The 21,130-nt window shown below is 40.1% G+C and overlaps 2 protein-coding genes across 3 annotated transcripts in view; one reads left to right on the top strand and one right to left on the bottom strand.

Annotated features, from left to right (window-relative positions):
- Positions 1-21,130, top strand: part of LOC125453827 (transmembrane protein 163a) — a 173,461-nt gene that overhangs the window by 60,677 nt on the left and 91,654 nt on the right. The gene's annotated exons all lie outside the window — the stretch shown is intronic.
- The window catches only part of mgat5 (alpha-1,6-mannosylglycoprotein 6-beta-N-acetylglucosaminyltransferase), a 246,044-nt gene continuing 236,163 nt past the window's right edge, over positions 11,250-21,130 (bottom strand). The window contains exon 17 of the mRNA XM_048533823.2: positions 11,250-11,370. Within this exon, the coding sequence (XP_048389780.1) occupies positions 11,265-11,370 (106 nt within the window). The 3' untranslated portion in view covers positions 11,250-11,264. The remainder of the gene's footprint in view (positions 11,371-21,130) is intronic.

Genomic DNA, 21,130 nt, shown 5'->3' with positions numbered 1-21,130 from the left:
CAAGCCATGCTATCCCCTGAATTATCACAAAGTTCAAGATTTTAACAAGGACACAAAGATTCCCCAATTTATCTGACTTTCAGATCCAGGTTGACAGAAAGCATGGATCAGGTTTCTGCATCAGCAAAAGTTACTATTTATTACAATTAATTGGACTCTAACTATGATTAAATAATTAGGGACCATTGACTGACATGATTAGTAATTAAAACTTAATGAAACTTTCCATTACACACATACACGCGCGCACACGCGTGTGTACACACACACACACACACACACACACACACACAAATAAACATGGGTGTTACCAGTGGAGCGAAGACTGGGAAGGCAGTTTACAATTTCCTGTTCATAGGGATGCTGAGATTTTTCTAATGGTTCTTGTGCTGGTCAGAATGTTGTTTCTTGATATTCCTTCTCTGGAGCTCTCACTAGTTTATAGGATACGCTTATCAGTTAACTGTCATAGCTTGCAGCAACCAATGAAAGATAGATATACAGGGTTTCTTCAGACTCAGAGTAGCTTTTATTGCAGAGAACAGAGTGATCTCCTGAGCTGGTAGAGAACTGGCATCTTCTCTGCACTTAGTTCACAGCCCATGTGTTCAGTTACCTGAAAACCTACCATATTTATTGGTAGGCAGAAGAACATTCTCATTGGCTTGTGGACTGGTGACCAGTTATAAATCTGCTACCTGTTGCAAACAAAAGCTTCATTTGTGCACAACTCTTTAGCTCCTGTTCATCTGCAACCAATATTGTAAGCCACAGATATATAAACAGTGTTCACAATGAGTGTCAAGTTACTTGCTTTCAAACCATGCAGCAATCCTTTCAATCCCTGGTTGCTTTCTCATTTCAATCCACAATTTAAAATAAAAAATACATTTAAATAAAAAGACACTGTCTTTACATGTGGCAGGAACTGTGGGTGGCACAGTAAGCAAATAGCAATATGTAAATATTCCAGTGTATGACTTAGTGTAAGGATTCAACCTTGGATAAAGTGGGTGTTTTGCTATATTGGAAGCTTTCCTCAAGACCATTTCTTTAGATTTCTTTGGATAAGAGTCTTCTCCCTGTCCCACAGACCGCTTCGCCCATCTCCTACATTCTCCCTCCACCCGGGCCCCTACCTCCAACACTTTACCTGCACTTGATCTGTCCACTGAGAATTATTGATGTAACATAGGTGGATTGAGTGAGAGGGCAGAGAAATTGAGGCAACCAATCTCCTTCTGAATGACTGCACTCCATGCACTCAGCTGTTATTAAGCCTGCCGATAAGGGCGTTGCTGTTGTAGTCTGAAGTCCTGACCTCTACATTGCGGAGGCTGAGCTCTAGTTCAAGATACCTCCTCCTATCTTCCCCTGGACCATGACCCCACCATGACACACCAGGCCATTGTATAACTACAGTCACTCACCTCATTTAATCTGGTGATGTCCCATGTCACTGCTTCCAAGCTGATTCACCCCACGCATGCCCATGATTCCTCTGATGCTTTAGACTAGTTTTGGAATTTCCAGTTTGCAGGCTTCGGCCACCTCCTCTTTACCGTGGATGTGCAATCCCTTTACACTTCCATTCATGGCCTGGATGGTCTTAGGGCTCTACTCTTCTTCCTGGAGTAAAGGTCTCAACTGTCCCCACCCACCACCACTGTCCTCCGCTTAAATATAAACTCTCTACCGTGACCTTGTCCCCTACCACACACTCCAAGCCTTGTTATCACATAGCTTGCCATTACACACCGTCTATTTTTAGCTCTAACAGTCTCCATTAACAGCTATTCATCCTTCCAGCCAAATCGTTATCTGCTCCTTCATCTGTCAACTGCGTTTGTCTCTCTTTAGGCTCTATCCCCACCTATCATTTACTCCCTGCTCCCATCCCCTTATCCTGTCTTCTGCATATAAACCAAAATTTTCTTAGCTACCATAGGTTCTGAGGAAGGGCCACCGAACCTGAAACATTAACTTTTATTTCTCTTCACCAATGCTGCCAGACCTCATTTGCTTTTTTGGCACTTCTGTTTATGTTTATGTTTCTGATTTACAGCATTCACAGTTCTTCCAGTTTTTATTTCTTTTGATCTTCTAGGCTTCAAATTTTGACAGCCATTAACTGGGAAATATAGTTTGACCATAAAAAAGCAACATTGGATGGTGCACACGTCTGCCAAAAAAGCTTATTACTTAAAGGTTCTCCAATAATTCAAATTTAGTATACGATAAAGAAAAGGAAGTCGAGATCTATCTCCTGAAACCCCTCTTCCAAAACACGTTAGCTTCATCTCCAACAGAAATACAAGGATTTTGACTGATTGAAACTATCAGCTACTGCTGTGGCCTGTCCAGCGTTTTAGATATCCTGTAAGGGTCTCCTTGTCCTAGCCTTGAAGTCAAGTCATCCTTCAATTTCTCTCCCATCTTTCCTGAGGCCCTCTTTGAGCTCACTTTGCCTACCAGACCTGTCATATTCCCTTGACTCAAATCCCATTGCTGGCCATCTGGCATTATTTACATAATCCAACATTGCAATATTTTTGTAAATCTGAAAGAAAAACAGAAAGTCAGAAGTGAAAACTCTTGTGATGGATAATCATTGATCTAAAATTTTGGGGTTTGCACTCCCAGCTGACACAAGTCTCCTGTATTTTAAGGTCAGAAAGGCATCAATTAGTTCAGGGTGAGACTTCACCTCCCATCTGGGGAAGTCCTACCTTAGACAGCTACTGGCAAATCTGATTGCTGTTTTAGAGGTCCTGAGTTTGATTGGTAGCCACTGCTGAGACTACAGACAAACCCTGAAAATGAGAGGTTATGGAAACCAGGCTTAAGGCAAATCTTGGCTATATGTGGGGCCAAGCAAGCAGGCCCAGAAGTTTGGGCGAGGGAGGTATGACCTTTACTGGTGTCTGTTGAGGGGGGGGTGCGTGTGGTGGTTGCCTGCGAAAAGGGATACCTTCAATGAGTACACATTGCGTTAATTTTTGATACCAGCTTACCCATTAAACCTGTCAGGTTGGCTAACTACTTGGCCTGGATGCCCCTTTTTAAAAGAAATCATTCACAGGTCATGAGTGTCACTGGCTAGCCTAGCATTTAATGCCCATTTGTCATTGCCCTGAACAAGAGTCAACCACATTGCTATGGGTCTGGAGTCACGTATGGGCCCAACTAGATCAGGACAGCAGTTTCCTTCCCTAAAGGATATTGTCAGGAAAAGCCCATCTGGTTCAATCAGAAATGGTTTCACAGTCATCATCAGAAATGTAATTCCATATTTTTCCTTCTCATTGAATTCAAATTCCACCATCAATCCTGGTGAGATTCAACCCCAGGGCCAGAATGTTACCTAGATCTCTGGATTAATAGACCCTTTATTCCCCCACAAGTCTATCACCATACGGAGTGTTAATCAGTAGCCGGGTTGGGTCAAGGCACTTTGGCGTTTTAAAAGGTTTAAGACTGAGCAGGCCACACAATCCTTTCACTGACGCCTGTACTATGGGAAACAGGCTATAGTCGGGCAGAAAGGTGGTGAGCAGGTTCTTGCTGCTGAGTATCTTCATCTTCTTGGATGGCCATAAAATTCAACTCTATCTCCAACGTCTCATTCAAATTTCTGAACATGTTGTCCCTGAGATCCATGCTCATATTTCTAGAATTCTATGTTTGAATCCCTTAGGTCAGGTTTCAGCCCTTCCTATAGTATGGTAGCAGGAAAAGGTAAAGTATTACTCCACATCCTTCTTGAACCATTAGTACACTTTGACATGGCGTTTGAAAATGTTTTTGTGAGTGCATGGGAAGATTTACTGCACTAAATGTGCTTTATGAATATGATCTGTTGTTAATCTGTATCGTTATTCCAGTACAATTTTACTCATTGAACCCAGTGGATGAAAAGCTAACAATAATTCAGTTTCGAAATATAGACAGATTATTTCTCCTTTCCAGTGAATGAAGATTCATGGGAAAACATTCATCATGTCCTGATTCCTGATTAAACCTGGGGATGACAGGCTTTATTTTAGAATCATAGCTAATCTTCAGGCTTAAGTTTGCCAATACATTAGTTATTGCAATCTCGTCTGGACTTGTTACTCATACTACGATGGAGGGATTTACTTTTAACTTGATGGTATATTGAGTTCCTCCTCTCTGGGCATATTCTGAGTTCATAATCACAGTTGTGTAAAGTTTTGTCCCTGACTCAATCAACTTCAATGGCAAAAACAATGTGATATGCGGCCATGGCTCTAAGCTCTACTCCTTAAATGCATTGCCATTGGTAATTGGGGAGCCTAGTGTTTGGAAGATATGACCTTTATTCATAAGCAGAATGTCAAACACCTGAAAGAGAAGGGACAAAAAAGCCCAATTATTGAAACAAGTATCAGTGAAGTGCCTCATTATTTAATTAAATATTTAAACAGTTTAAGAATCACTTTGTAGTAGTTTACATGGTATCAAATTAATGTTCGCCTTTCGGATTTTGCTCTTTACTATAAAACATTTAACGCCCACATAATTGCTGCAGTATAGATGGGAATGTTCAAAATGACAGGCATGATGACTCTAGTGATGCTCTTGGTTTAATTTACATACTGAAGATGGCATACTGTTTGAAAAGTGACATTATGATTGTGACATCTGTAGGAAGTAATAACAGTATTTGTCTGTTGGCCACAAATATTGTAATTGACTGCAACTTTTGCTCATTAAAGTCAGATAAAATAAATTTAGACTCTTTAATCACCATTTTCAACACATGGAAGTTTATCAATTTCAAAGCTTTTGGCAGTTGAAAAGGTCTCTCTCCAAGCTGCAGTAGAGGGAGGAAATTAAGTATACCACCTTCCACTTCCACCAACCAAGCTAAAATTAGGTGGAGGCACTAAAGATGGAGTTAGGGTTTGAAATCTACAATTATTTACTGAATCAAAAACACTATTGCTCCAAATCTAGTGTACATTATTGGTGACTTCTGAATATTAGCCAGTCTACGCTATTGTCTCTTTGAAAGGAATATTAAACATTACACTAGGCTCTTTAATAGGGAAAATAGGATTGGTGTGAAACAGTTAGTTTTAGATTGCCAATCCAACTTCTAATTCACAGCCATTTACAATGAATAATTTAATGTCAAGAACTACTCTCGGTGACTGCTTCTCTGCAAAGGTTTTGCCATCATTTTGATAACAATATTATAATAGCTCTGTGGCTATTCAGCATTTGTCTGGTGGAAATTTGGATTTGTGCTGTGTTCATCCTAAATGTGTATACTGAGTGATGAATAACAGTGAGAATTAATGTCAGTACAGCTTCTGTGCTGAGTAGACCCATGATAGTATTGATGCCGCATGATCAGTGTCTGGTGCTAAGATTGCCTCTCTCAGCATAATGGAGATTCTCATTGGATTATGTGTCCCACCAAAGAAAGAATGAAATCCCTTGGAGTTTCTGCTCCTGATTATCCATTGCAGCTGTTCAATAATAATGGATTTCAGCTGAGGACAATTATAATTGGGTAAGTCTACAGATAGAAAGCCTTGCCCTAGAACCTGGTCTTAAATGTTGCAGTGACACATGGTATGATATCTCCTTGGTTACCTTGTATTATCAAGTTAAAATGGCATCAAACATTATAGAAGCTTAGATTGTGAGTTGGCTCCTCAGCACTGCAAATTAAAGTCCACAACTGACGTGGTGGGATTTGAAAACACATCTTCAGAGCCTCTGATTTGCTAGTCTGGTGACATTGCCACTCTACCCCCATTTAGTCTACATATTGATTTTTCTATTTCTGCTTGACCATGCCTAGTTTGAGTAAGCATATGTGTACATTTCAATGATGCCAAGCTCTTTTGGATAACTGTCAATAATCAAAATGAGAAGTCTTGTTGCTGTGGCATGATGCCAAAATGCACTCAGCAAAGGCTCAGTGACATTTTGGCTGCTTTTGAAGTACTAAAAAAAATTATTCTTGTTACACCCACAGTGACAATTTGAAGGGAGCGTAAATATGAAGGCTTGTGGATGCTTTTGTATAAACAGTGATTGTCTCAAATGCTTCTCCATAAACTGAAGCTCACCAATTATCTTTCAACTGTTGTATGAATGGGTTTGAAGCTTTACTTGGCTACTTTGTAGGGCAGGAGATTTATTCCTGTGGGTATTTCACACCTTTTTGGGCTCTATGTGGCTTCGGTTCTCTTTCATACTTTGCATTTCTACAGAACTATAAGAAACACCAGAAATTGTTAGAAACATGGACTTGGGCATATATAATTCTAGGCTTTTTGTGCTGGTGCAGTGCGGAAGGGGTGTGGTACTGTTTGTAGTGATACCTTTTATATGAGACATTAACTTGTGTCTGGCTTCTCAGGCAGCCACAAAACATCCCTTTATACTTTTCCCAAACCCTGTCCACCATCTATAAGGCATAAGTCAGGAGTGTGATGGATTACTCTCTAGTTGTTTGGATAAGTACAGCTTCGACAACATTCATGATGGACACCGTCCAGGCCAAAGCAGTTTCTTTATTGATACTGAGTCCACCATTTTACATGTTGTTATATTTGTTCTTGTGGTGTGGACATACATCTATGGCGAAGCACCATGCCAATAATCTGTACTATCTAAAAGATGCACTACAGCAACTCTCTCTGATATCATTGTTAGTGCATTCAAAACCCACAACTCCTATCATCTAGAAGAAGAAAGGTAACAGGCACATAGGAATTCCACTACTTACAAATTGCTCTCCAAGCTCGACACTATCTTACCCTGTCATAATAGCTTTGTCTGTACTGCCACTGACCCAAAAGCCTGAAAGTCTCCTAACAGCACTGTGGGTATACCTACACCACATGGAATGTTACAGTTCAAGAAGGTGCTGACCAATGCCTTTTCTATTGCAGTCAGTGATGCGCAGCAAATGCTGGCTTTGCCAGATCCATGAAAGCATTGAACAGAATTGAGCTGGGGTATCCAAGCCAACAGCTATTTCTCAATCAATATTCCTAACCAAACTATTTGAATTAGATTGATCCCTGCTGAAAACTGACAAGCACTTTATAGGAAGGGCAAACAATTGAGTAGGTTGAAAAGATGAGATGCTCACCCTTTCAGTCTACCTCAGCAATCTAGTTTTGGGTGGGAGGGTGTATCAGAGGTAAAAGGAACTGCAGATGCTGGAGGATCCAAGATAACAAATCTGCTCCTAAAATGCTGCTTGTTCATCCAGCTCTACACTTTGTTATCTTAGTTTTGGGTAGGAATGTCCATGGGTGCCCTTCCTAACCTGTCATTAATTAAGGCCCCAAAGTGGTCAATTAACAACCACAAGACCTGAAAACCCAATTAGCAATTAACTGCCTTCTTAAGGCAAGCAAATGGCTTGGGTGCATTGGGGCGGTGGGCTTCTTGCATATGCTGCCATCTGGGGGCATTTGGATTCAGTGGTTGGGGTGGGCATAGTGTGGTCACTGAAAGTCACTCTTCAGCCTTTGCCTCTCTCCCCTTGATCCCCCACCTCATGATCCTGGCAAAAAAACAACATTGATATTCTGAACTGTGCAGTTCTTCATGACTCTACAGTCTGGGCCTCCAGCAAACACTCAAGCTCCCAGTATAGTCTGGCTTCTGATTGGCCAGCAGCTTCAGGCAGAGTGGGAAGTCATTAGTAAAGCTCCTGAAAGGCCATAAAGTCCACTGGAGGTGGGTTCTCACTGGTGGGTGGGGTTGTTAGTCACTACTGAAGGTATCTGCTCCCACTAATGATTTGTATTACATTGCTGGTTGTGAATCTAACTGTACACAAATTGGTTATCTTGTTTACCACAAAATGCATTTTAAAAATACTTCATTGGCTGCATAGTCTTTGGGATATCCTGAAAGCGTGAAAAACAATATGTAAATGCATGTAGAGATAATAGGAACTGCAGATGCTGGAGAATCCAAGATAACAAAGTGTGAAGCTGGATGAACACAGCAGGCCAAGCAGCATCTCAAGAGCACAAAAGCTGACGTTTTGGGCCTAGACCCTTCATCAGAGAGCCCTGAAATGTCAGCTTTTGTGCTCCTGAGATGCTGCTTGGCCTGCTGTGTTCATCTAGCTTCACACTTTGTTATTGTGTAAATGCATGTAATTCATTTTTAATGTGACTCATTGCTGTACTGTTCCACTGTGTCCATACAAATTCAAGTGTGATTTTACTGTAAGTACCTTAGTATGCAGTGAATTGCAAAGATAAAAGATGTTTTCTTTTGCTTTTCTTCTGCTTTTAAGAGTGGTAATACATAGAAGTTTGTGTCATGTATAGTGTTATAGTTTATTATTTGTGTTAGTATTCTTCTGGCAGAATTTGTGGTAGCAGTTGTTTGCTGGAATGGTATTGCATATTAATTTAGCTCAGCCTTTTTGCAGAACTCTTCAATTCAAAGCATGTAATGCACCCACGAAACCTTTAGAATGAGGAGTCAATGTGGGCAATCTGCCTAGCATGTAAAAATGACAGGGTGTTAAACTTAACAGCTCATTCTGGGAACACTGAAGATGTGATTCCAAAGCTGGTAGAAATAGGATGCAGAGGGAAACGTAAAGGTGCTCTAATAGAAATATTATTTAAAATATATTGAATGTTTTCTTTGATACCTTTAGTGTGGCTTAATGCAGAGCTTTAAGGAGGAAGGCATTTCAGTATCTGGGATCATTACTGGAAGCAAAATTTAAGTCTAAGCATATTGGAACTAACTACTTTTTGTGCGAAAGATTATTCTTATTCATCCATTCATGAGATGTGAGCATCACTGGCCAGGTCAGCATTTATATCCATTTCCAGTTAAGTGTCAACCACACTGTTGTGGACCTGGAGTCACATTTAGGCCAGACTGACTAAGGACAGCAGTTTTTTTGCCTCAGGTACATCTGTGAACCAGATGGGTTTTTCCAACAATTGGCAATGGTTTCATGATCATTACTGGACCCCTAATTCCAGATATTTATTGAATTCAAATTCTACCATTAAACCCACATCCTTAGAACATTACCAGGGACTGCTAGATTAATAGTCCAGTGACAATACCACTAGGCGATCAGGTCTCCTGTTTCACTGTCTTGTTCCAGATTACTGATTGCAGATTAATTTTCAATGGGACAATGAAATCATAATTACATAATTGATTAGATTAGCAGAGGAAGAAATGAATTCCTTTTATAACATTTGAATATGTTAAATGCACCAGATGGCACAAAAGTTGCCAGTCTGTGCCCTCAGGCAGTTATGACAGCTTCACTTAATGCCATCAAAGTGTTATTTACTTTGAATAATTTACAACCTACTTTCAATTTTATCATCTGCATCATTGTGTGCTCATGGTCTATGGACCAACTGTGGTCTTCTCTTGGATCTTGTTCAACATCCATCTGTGCATTCTCCAACTCTGCCAATGAGATAACAATTTCTTGTCCTCCCACATAAAGCAATCTTTTACCTGCATTCTGCTAGTAATTCCTGTTTTTGTGGAGTTCCTTTATTTTCCAGAGGAAAATTGCATTGTTCTAATCTTTCATTGTAATATTAAAAGCCTTCCGGTAAATATTAGGGATTTCACTGATGGCGATAACTTTGGGCCAGCTAGAGGTCTGTACTACTCTCTTTTCTTTTTGCTTTTTACAAAGAATCAACTGCAGTAGCTTTTATGTTTGTAGCCAGGAGTACAATGAGGTAGAAGTGGAAACAAAAGTTAGGATGTTTTTAAAAAAAGCACGTAAAATTTATGATATGGAGGTGCTGGTGTTGGACTGGGGTGGACAAATTCAGAAATCACACAACACCAGGTTAAGGTCCAATGGGTTTATTTAAAATCACAAGCTTTCATCACCTGAGGAAGGTGCAGCTGAATTTTTAAAATGAAACCTTTATAATTATCTATTCAGTTCTGGTTTTACTGATATATTTTTCTAGTTTTAGTTGAGTACTGCTTCAAATGCAATGCACCAAACAGGCACCTTTTCATTGCTTCTGCTCCCACAAGAGGAATTTTCAATTTTGTCTTCTCAGTTGTAGTTGGCTTCTGGCACTCTTTTTTTTGTGACTTCAGATGTATAAAGATCTATCAGTTTGTTCAGTTAGTGGGTGAATCATTGTACAAGGTGATGGGTGTTGAAAATGACCTCTTTTAATTCTTATTTGTTCTGATTCCAATGCAACCTTGGCACATTTGAAGCATATGTCTCTACAGTTCAGCAGATCGATAATTTCTATTTTGTGACCATGAAAGCTAATTTGCTTGCTCTACATCCTTGCAGAATTGTGTTTATTTAATAAAGTTAAATACTTAGTATTGACTGAGTTGGCACCGTGCTGAAATGAATGAACTGACTTCATGAGAATTTATTTTCTGTTTCTTACATATTTTATGTACATCATCTTTCTTGCAGCTCCAACTTATTACTGCTGCAATATCAAGGATATTAATATTTGATCAGCGTAAAGCCAAAATTCTTTTCATGGCTCCATTTTCATTAATATTGTACAGAGTTCCAAACAGTCAATGCATATTTAGACAGGAAAAATGAAGATCGAATTCTCAAGGTTAACTTATATCCTTCAATTTCAGATTTTACAATTTTTGATATTGTTGGACAATTTTCTTCCCTAAGCAGTTATGAAGGGAATTTTATTTCCTTTTAATATTTACCTCAAGTTTGGAGTATCTAATAAAATCTAGATGTTCAAACTGAGCTAGGAAAACATCTTAAATAAAAACTGAAAGAACTGTAGATGCTGTAAATCAGGACCAAAAACAAAGTTGCTGGAAAAGCTCATTAGGTCTGGCAGCATCCGTGAAGGAAAAAACAGAGTTCACGTTTCGGGTCTGGTAACCCTTCCTCAGAACTGGAAAAAGTCTTTTCTGTTATCATCATAAGAAAAACTCAGAATGAAAATAGACCTGGTTGCTAACTAGAACTGGTCAGTGGTTCTATCAGTCTGAAAAATAGACATGGCCAATAAATTCCAACAGCTATGGGATGATTGTGAATCTGAATTATAGATGTGAAAAAATTACTAAATAGACTGAACAGCATCATTCTTCTACCCAGGAAAACTGGACTTCCCATGACTGAATAATGTAATGCAAGATATGAACTAAATATTGCACAGATCGTCCAGTGCATAAGACTGCCACCTTGGCCTATTTTTTTTGTGAAAGAAAGAAACTTACCATTTCTGCTCAGAACTTCCTCAGAAGCATAGAGGCTTTCTTCCATTCTGACAATTCTTGTTAGGCATAGAACTGTCAGACATAGGAAAATCATGTTCTCTTTTCACCGCAGTCAGCTGCTGCATTCTGAAACAAAAATATCCTGACAGCTGTAGTCAAAGGGCAAATGGTTAAGGTAAATGTGATGTTCAGGTGGTGGGGGGGGGGGGGTAAGGTGCCAGATGGGAAGGAGGGGTAATATGCCAAATAATTAGCTTGCGAGGTGGATAGGTTGCCAGGGTGCCCGCTGGGGATGACAAAGGAAATCCAGCTAGCTACTACTGTTCCAGGAAGACGTCTCAGTACTAGCACCTTGTGTGTACAGAATAACTTTGGAATCAGAACACCATTTGTGACAACCCATGACTTATCTTTTATTCATGAGTTTAACTATTAGGGGCCAGACTATTCTAAAGTTAACACTGCTGAGTTTTCATCTGTTTGATTTTCCTCGAATTGTTTGTGTGTCTGTATTCACTTTTTTAAAAAAAGTCTAGCTATACATAGGATCCAAACTGTTTGCATTTGGTAATAAACCATTTTGTTGACTAAATAAACCAGACTAACATGTTCTTTAAAAAAAAACGAAAGAACTACAGAAGCTGTAAATCAGAAACAAAAATAGAGATTGCTGGAAAAGCTCAGCAGGTCTGGCAGCATCTGTGGAGAGAAATCAGAGTTAATGTTTTGGGTCTGGTGACCCTTCCACACAACTATTCAGCCTTTGTTTTGCCACTTGCTGTCTATAGTTCATAAGAGAAGTCATTCAAGTTATCCATTGAATAAGAGCTGACTACAATATATTCTTGCTTGCCAAAGAGGGTCAGGTAGTGTAACCACAACTTTATGAGGATTGCAGATTCTCATGGTGGGGTGCCATTAACTGAACTTTGTGCATGTAGCTAGCACGGATTGCGCATCAACATCACCAGGTGGCTCAGTGGTTAGCACTGCTGCCACACTGTACCAGGAACCTGGGTTCAATTCCACCCTTGGGTGACCGTCTGTGGAGTTTGTGCATTTGCCTATATTTGCTTGGGTTTGCTCTGGGAGCTCTGGTTTCCTCCCAAGTCCAAAAATATGTAGGTTAGCCATGGGAAGTGCAAGGTTACAGGGATAGGGTAGGGAGGTAGGTAGGGTGGGGTGCTCTTCAGAGGTCATTGTGAGCTTAATGGGCCAAATGGCCTGCTTACACATTGTAGGGATTCAATGAACTCTTAAAAATATTCCAAACAAAAGCAAATCCACTTGGTCAACCTCCGGCGGGTTTGTGGTAATATATAATAAACCACGCAGTTTAATGCCCAACACCTTGATAGCTGTAACAATGCCATCATTCTCTAACGGTTCATTGTGCCTTCTGTATTCAAACCATCTTGTCAAATCAAATGGCAACTACTAGGTGACAGGGTCTATCTGGCCACACGTCTGCTGATTCCTGTTCACTTTCTGTGCTAACACTTTGAGCTCTACATCAGAAAAACTGGGAACCTTCTCTCTTGCCTGTTGCTTTGTCAATTGTGTTTTTGCTTCTCTAAATCTTCCACAGGCAATTTGCAGCAACTTTTGGTCAATGAGACCAGCTACCCACTAAAAAGGGCAGGCTGCCTTCACTGAAACATGCACTCATGATACATAACTGCTAAGTCCCTTTTCATCACGCAAACAGTCGGCAATGCAGGTTTCCTGCTGTTTGCCTCAATGGGACCAAATACTGGGAGATTAGTTATCCAAATTCCCAAACACAGAAGCAGATCAAAGTGAAATTATTCACCATGGTATGAAATATTGCAAATACTCCCAATTACCTTTAAATACACAGGAGGACATTTGATTGAATGGAGATAGTTGCTGGGTTGTACAGAGCTTTGTATGTCTGCAAAATAGACAGGCTGTCAAACTTCAAAAGGATTAACATTGTACAATAGTCAAGAAAAATGAACTGATGGTTGACAAGTTTAATTTAATACAAGAAGACAATTTAAATTAAACCACATGAGACAATAGTTCCCTGGTGTTTTCTTCATGTCAATGCCTTGACCAATCAGTTGGCGCTGTACTCGTGATATATGTTGTTGTTTAAAAGGTGGCATTTCTGTATCTGCCCTGATGACTGCAAGACAAAAGCTTTAACAGCCCACTTTTCTGTCAGCAATAACTCAGTGGAAATAAACAATAACATCTGTTGGAAATGTGAATTACTATTACAGTGGAATTAACAGTTTATTCTAGGATTCAAATGGTAGTTACCCACATAGAATTAGAGAGTCTTAAACTGAGCAACTTGGATGTCTATCTACCACAATGCCATACAGAGATTGCAGAAAAGGCATCTGGTTTACAGTAACAGAGCAAATCAGCAAATCCAATTAATATCAGTAGTCTTGATTTATGTAGAGTTGAATGTGGTGATCATATAATTTGCACAGAATTTGGAGGTGATCTGAATTTTCATGAAGGATTTTCTTTGTATTTATTTTTCCCTCAATGCATTAATGTGAAAATGTTCAGCTTTTAGTTGAAGAAATCTTTTTATTCATTCATGGGATGAGGGCATTGACAGCTCAGCGAGCATTAATTTCAAATCTCTAACTACTCTGGAGCAGGTGATAGTGAGATGCTTTCTTGAACTGTTGCAGTGCTTGGGGTGTGTGTACACACACAGTTATTAGCAGGGATGATTCAGTAACAGCGAAGGAATGACAACATATTTTCAAGTCAGAATGGTCGGTGACTTGGAGGGGACCTACTCTGGTAGTGTTCCCATGCATTTGCTGTCCTGTCATCCTAATTGGTAAAGGTGTTGACAGTTGACAGCACAACAAAGTACTTTGATGCGTCTTATAGACAATTCACTCTGCTGGCCCCGAATATCAATGGTGGAGGGAGTCGTTGGAGAATATTTCATTACACCCTTGATCTGTGTCTTATGTGGTGCACAGGTTAAAAAGAGTCAAGAGGTGAGTTATTTACTGCTGGATGCATAATCTATAATCTGTTTTTGCAGCCACAGTCCTTATACAGCTGTTTCAGTTCAGTTTCTGATTCATGTTAACCCTCAAAATATTGATGGTGGGGCATTAAGGTAATATCACTAAGCATCAACATTTGATTTCACTGGAGATAGTCATTGCCTGGTACTTGAGCAGTGTAAATGTTACAAGTCACTTATCAAACCAGGCCTGGATAATTCAGGTATCTGACTAGTTATGAATGGTGTTGAACGTTGTGAAATAGCCAACAAACTTCTCACTTCTGACTTTATGATGGAGTGGAGGACATTGATGAAGCAACTGAAGATGTTTGGGCCCAGGACACCATCTTGCAGAGCTCCTGCATGCCTTTGGATTAAGATGATTGACTTCCACAATCATAACCATCTTCCTTTGTGCTAATTGTGGCTCAAATCAATGGAGAGCTTTAGACTTGATTTCAGGGGCGAACATATCGTGTGGAATTTATAAGGGTCCAAGTGATGTCGGCTATAGCAAGATTTGTGGTAAAAGCATGTGAGAAGAATTCCTCCTCTGGAGGTGTGTCATGACTTATCGAAAATGATTGTTCAACAAGTCATTTATAATCAATCACAAATTATTTGCAGCTACAATCGATCTTATTATTTTCAAATTAAGAAACGTATCAAAGAATTTTGAAGGATGGAGGTAGGCCAATCCCGTCTGAAATTGGATAGTACTCTGGTTGAGATAAACAGGAATAATAGCTAAGTGGAACTTGCTTCCAACTTAACTGACAAAGACCTACTGCCACATTTAACCTCATTTGCTTCATGCTGCAGTGGTATCCCACCTGAAGAGGAACAATTCTTTCAGAAACTGGCATCTTGCTGTAAGATTTCGTGTGCCATTTTAATTTTGTTTTGTACGATCGACATACTCTATAGGACTAACAAAAGAGACACAAAATGTAGTTGAAACAGTCCAAAAACTGTGTAGACCATCTGCATTTTGTTAGCTTAATACATGAGTAATTCCTGAACATTATGTTGGCTCCTGTGGTTGAATCTCTAAATGACAGAATCTGACAGGGGTCAGGGTAACATGGGCGATGACGTGACTTGTGACAGAATCTTGCAAGAAATTCATTGAAAACTATTTAAACATTGGAAGCATCTTGTACCATCTTTTATGATTTTGACAAATGGCATGACAAATGCCTTGATAAAGGCCAGTGAGTTGCAAATTAAAGGGATTATAGCTTGTTAAACATCTGGTTGATGACCAAATTTACCTGATTAATATTAGCTTCCCATCTTACCAAATGCACCAAACAAGGTATAAGTCGAGCAAACTCAACATATTCCTTGGTACTGCCTTCCATAATAAACACCAAGGCTCCAGAAAAGATCAGAAGCATGGATGTGGCCTCAAAGCTCAGGTGAAACAATGCTGCTTCCTGAGAAGACTTCTCAGTTTGTTGCGGCGTACCAGTTGAAAATCACAACCATGAGTAAGGGTTCTTGGCCGCAGTGTTTGTATTTCAAACTCTGGGGAGAAGGTCTGGGTTCAATCCCACATGCACCAGATATATCGCAATGCGTATGAACAAGTTGTTTAAAATATCTATACACTAATATAGTGGGAAGGATTTGCAGCCTGAGAGCGCATAGGTTTGAATATCTACACGTTTGAGACGCTATCATCCAATTTTCTGGTGCAAGTCTCCTCATGCGAACCTCTTGAATTCACTGCTATCCAATGAACTTTTACTGAACGGCCTCCAATGAAATAATACCTTTGCTTAGATAAAACTGCTCACAGTACTACAGTACTTCAGTACATCAGCATCTTGCACAGTTGCTATAAGGCTTCCCTACAGTTATAGTCCAATCCCCTGAAAAGAAGGACCAATATTCCATGAGCCTTCCTGATTAGTTTCCCACATTAACATCTAATTATTACTGTAAAATAAAAATAAAACACTCCCTCCATTTAATGCGGGATGAAAACATTGCTTCCAATCCATTGGATGTGAAAATGCATGTCTTCCTTTCTTTATTGTTTGGTAACGGCTTCTGGTCCAAGAAATTCATCAATCATGGTGATCCTGCCATTACAAGTCTTATCTTAAAATACTTTTATTTTTCTCACTTGTGACAAACACAATACCATATTAATGGAAATGATTGTGCACTCAAGGCCACAGCGAAGAAATTTGATAATTTCTTTGAGCAAAATCAAGTTGTTACACTGATGGCATAAAGCAGTGATACTCAACATTTTCAGCATCAAGACACACTGAAATAAGGCAAACAATTTCCACGGCACACCCACTTTTCTCACCCCACGTGCGCAGTTTCAGAAATCTACACATGTGGCTCTGAGATTTTGTGCACATACAGTGATAGGGACGTCTGGTGTCAGGACAGTACCATTGTTGGCAACTAGTGACTTCAGTCTCCTAAAACAAACAAAGAACTGCATACGCTGGATATCCGAAACAAAAACAGCAATTGTTGGAGAAACTCAGTAGGTCAGTAGCACCTGCGGAGTGAGAAAGCGAGTTAACATTTTGAGTCTAATAGAAAATTTATCAGGTGGCACGGTGGCTCAGTGGTTAGCACTACTGCCTTACTGCACTAGGGAACTGGGTTCAATTCTAACCTTGGGCAACTGTCTGTGTAGTATTTTGCACATTCTCCCTGCGTCTGCGTGGGTTTCCTCTGGGTGCTCAAGTTTCCTCCCACAGCCCAAAGACTTGTAGGCTAGGTGGATTGGCCAGGCTAAGTTGCCTGCAGTGTTCAGTGCTGTGTAGATTAGGAGGGATGGGGTCTGGGTGGGATGCTAGGTGTGGACTTGTTGGTCGAAGGGCCTGTTTCCACACTGTAGGGATGCTATGAAACTAGATTTTTCTCTGCTGTCAGGCCTGCTGAGTTTCTCCAGCAATTTTGGTTTTTGACTTGAGCCTACTGCTTGATCCAAAGGACGTTCATGTTAGCCGCTGTGTCCTAAAATCCTACAGTACACTTCATGGGCACCAGCCACATGCAACCCACAGCCATGGGCATTGGCATTCCACATGTGCCAGTTTCTAAGAACGCTAATGGCACATCTCTGATCCACTTTCAGAATGCTGCTGTACCTCAGGCTGCACTGGCAACTGTCATTGTAGTGCTAGGGCACTGTGTTCTCAGGGGTACACACCCAGCTTTTGTGTGCTTTGCCCTCAGTCAGAGCTACTAAAATGGGAAACATTTCCACCAGTTGTGAAAAGTCACAGATTTCTTCCTGGAAGTCTTAAAGCCTATTTAAGTTTTCACATGGCAGTTGCTTTACTGGCTGACAACAACAGTTTGTTTTTGACCTTGAAACTGGTCAAACTCAATATTCTGTTACAAAATCATGGGGGTTGGCTAGCTCAGTTGGCTGGTTTGCAATGCAGATTGATTCTAACAGTGTGGGTGCAATTTCCATGCTGACTGAGGTTGCCACGACTGGACCTCTTTCTCAATCTTTCTTCTTGCCTGAGCCATGGTAACCCTCAGGTTAAACCACCACTAGTGTTTTCTCTCTCTCTCTCTCTCTCTCTCTCTGTGTCTCTGTCTCTCTCTCTCTGTGTGTGTCTGTGTATCTCTCTGTCTGTCTGTGTGTCTTTCTCTCTCTCTCTCTCTCTCTCTCTGTCTGTCTGTCTGTCTGTCTATCTCTCTCTCTGTCTGTCTGTCTCTCTCTCTGTCTCTCTCTCTCTCTGTCTGTCTGTGTCTGTGTCTCTCTCTGTCTGTCTGTGTCTGTCTCTCTCTCTCCTCTCTCTGTCTGTCTCTCGCTCTCTCCCTCTCCCTCTCTAATGGGATAGTGGTACTCCGTTGTCTTTGCTGTATTCCACTTTTTATGCAAGGATTTGAGGTAAAGTCATACATGAAGGCCCAAAAATGAGAAGTATCATTTGTGAATAACGAATATTTTCAATTCTCTTGTGCTCTTTGCATTGTAGAGTTGTGGCATTCTTTTAATCTTGGGAGTTATTACACCTGGAGAATGTGATCTCATTTCAGTAGGATATAATTTCTATTTTTTCAACTATTGTTTTGTTCTATTACAACAATGATACTCGTTCATAAGCTTGTAACAGCATCGGATTGAGTGGAGCCTAATACAGTGTCCAACATTGACCATTTCAGAGCTATAGCTTTTCACAACACTACTGAGTGTCAGGACTAAATGATTTCTTCAATTTCCATCTGAAAGTGAGACCAACCTTATAGAAATGTGCCAATATTTGCAAATTCATCTGTGACATTGTTCTTATACAATCAGTATGTTTTAATGCAGTCTAATCTAAATTTTCATCTTGTTAATACTGTACATAAGTTGCTCAAATTTCAGTACTAAGATTGAGACAACTTGATAATTCTATTTTTTAAGTACTATTTACAGAAACTGCACGTGATTTGTGCAGGTTGTGAGATTAAAGACAGGAGTAATTATACCATACAACTTTCTCAGCATGACCTTTGTACAAATCAAGTACATTCTGCTTCCCTGTCAAATTATTCAGTCCTTCAATCATTTTGATGTGTGATCTCAACAATGTCTAAATATAAAATTGCTGCCGTATTGCTCAGTAATGGTTTCCATGGAAAATGTTATGCTTTAAGGAACTGGCAGAATGGATAAAACGTATGTGTTTGCTGTAGCACGCCAGATGAAGTGGTAACAGATCTTTTATCAGTAGGACATCTCCTAACATATCTCTGACATCTGACTGATCCATTATCCTAATCAGCCAAAATTTATCCCAACAGGAGAACTTCTTTTTATAAAGTCTTTCTAGATAAATCATTTTCACTTCTGGGTAATACATTGCTAATTTACATGCAATGCTTATTCTATTCAGTTTAAACAGCTGTCACAGGAATTATTTTACATATTAGATAAAATTGTCTAAAATCATGTGCACATGTACAATGAGCCATCTTATACCTGTATTCTCTGATTCTTGACCCATCCATCTTTTCAATACAAACTCTTCAAGATTTTGAACATTTCTATCAAATCTCCTCTCGACCAACTAATCACGCTGCCCACTGGTTGCCAGCTGCCTGTTTATCAAAGTGTTTATGGAGCTGTTGTGTTTTCAGGATTCCTCATGATTTACCTTGCAATCGGCTGTAGACTTACAAAACCAGTGCCAGTTTGCACTGCACATGTAAAATGCATATAAGTACTCCTCATGGAAACTGTATTCTCATGGCTAAAGTTGTACCTGACATGAATGAAGACAGTTGTGGTTGTTGGAGGGCAGTCATGCCGTTTGTATGACACCTGTATAGGAGTTCCTGAGGGTAGTGTCCTTGGCCCAATCATCTTCAGCTACTTCAATAACCTACCCTCCATCCTAAGGTCAGAAGTGGAAATGTTCGCCGATGATTAGGCAATGTTCAACACCATTCACGACTCCTCAGATATTGAAACAGTCCGTGTCCAAATGTAGAAAGACCTGGACAATATACAGGCTCAGGCTAAAAAGTGGAAAGTAACATATGCATAACTGAAATGTCAGGCAATGACGGTCTCGTACAAGAGAAAATCTAACCATCACAACTTGATATTTAGAGGCATTACCATATAGAAATAGATAATGGTAGTCACCATAGCTATTACTGAATCCCACATTGTAACATACTGGTGGGTATCATAGACCAGAAACTGGACTAGCCCATACAAATGTACTGCCACTTCACATCAAGGTCACTCCCCATCCTGACTTTGAAGTTTGTGACCAACCCCAAAGTGTCAAAATCCTAGAATTTCATCCCTAAGGCCATTGTGGGCCTACCTGTGCCAAATGGACTGCATCCTTTCAAGAGCAACTAGCGACGGGCAACAAATGCTGGCCCAGCCAGCTCCACACACATCCAATGAGCGAATTTAAAAATGAATGATTTGGAGAGAATCAATTTTGGGCCTGGAAGTTTAACTCCGGACTTCAATTGCCAGCAGTTCAGCTGAAGATCAAGGTCACCAGATACACGGGACCACTTGCAAGATCCCTCAGCCACTCACCATCTTGGTTTGAGTGAGGGTTTTAGGATGACAGGATTTCTCTTCTCACCATATGAAAATTCAGTGGTGAATACAATGGCACTGATACAGATTGTCATTCAGCCATTGAATGTTTCAGTGAGCATTAATTGCTGGATTCCGTCCATGACTTGAGTTGACGTCTGCTAGTCAATCATATTGGTCAGCAGCTCTCCTGTGTGTGTGTGTGTGTGTGTGTGTGCGTGTGTGTATGTATGCTAATTTGAAAGATCACAGTTGATCAATCTGCCTTCTCTTTCTCACCCAAGGCTTGAGCATGGTCTTTTTTTCAAGATTTCACTCACTTCTGAACATCACCTTACCTCCCAATTGCTTGACAATTGATGCTTGGTGGGACCCAATCATTTGATGGTCACAAATTGGCCGTTTAAGAGCCTGAGTTGGGGCCAGGGCAGGCAGGTCTGCTTAGCCCTGACATGGCCTACCATAAAACTGAGAGGTCACGACTGATACAAGCCCAATGATGGGGTAATTTGAGGAACTTTACAGGCCAACCTTCCAATATACCCTTTAAACCTACCTCCAAATGGACAAATGTGATACTATCAAATTATACTATACCAATAATCCTTCACTGGCACTGGATCATAATTTTGGAAATACTTTTCTAACAGGACTGTGTACCTATATAACACAGACTGCAACAGTTCAAGACAGTGGCCACCACTCCCTTCTCAAGTATGATTAGGGATGGGCAACCTACCATTGATACCCACAACCTATGAAAGAATGAAAATAATAAATAATAAAAAGGTACGTTACAGAAGTCCAATTTTATAAAAAAAATTACA

This window comes from Stegostoma tigrinum, chromosome 7, assembly GCF_030684315.1.
Source record: "Stegostoma tigrinum isolate sSteTig4 chromosome 7, sSteTig4.hap1, whole genome shotgun sequence".
In the NCBI taxonomy this organism is placed as follows: Eukaryota; Metazoa; Chordata; class Chondrichthyes; order Orectolobiformes; family Stegostomatidae; genus Stegostoma; species Stegostoma tigrinum.
The sequence above is the reverse complement of the archived record's forward strand: the minus strand, read 5'-3'. Positions and strand labels throughout refer to the sequence as shown.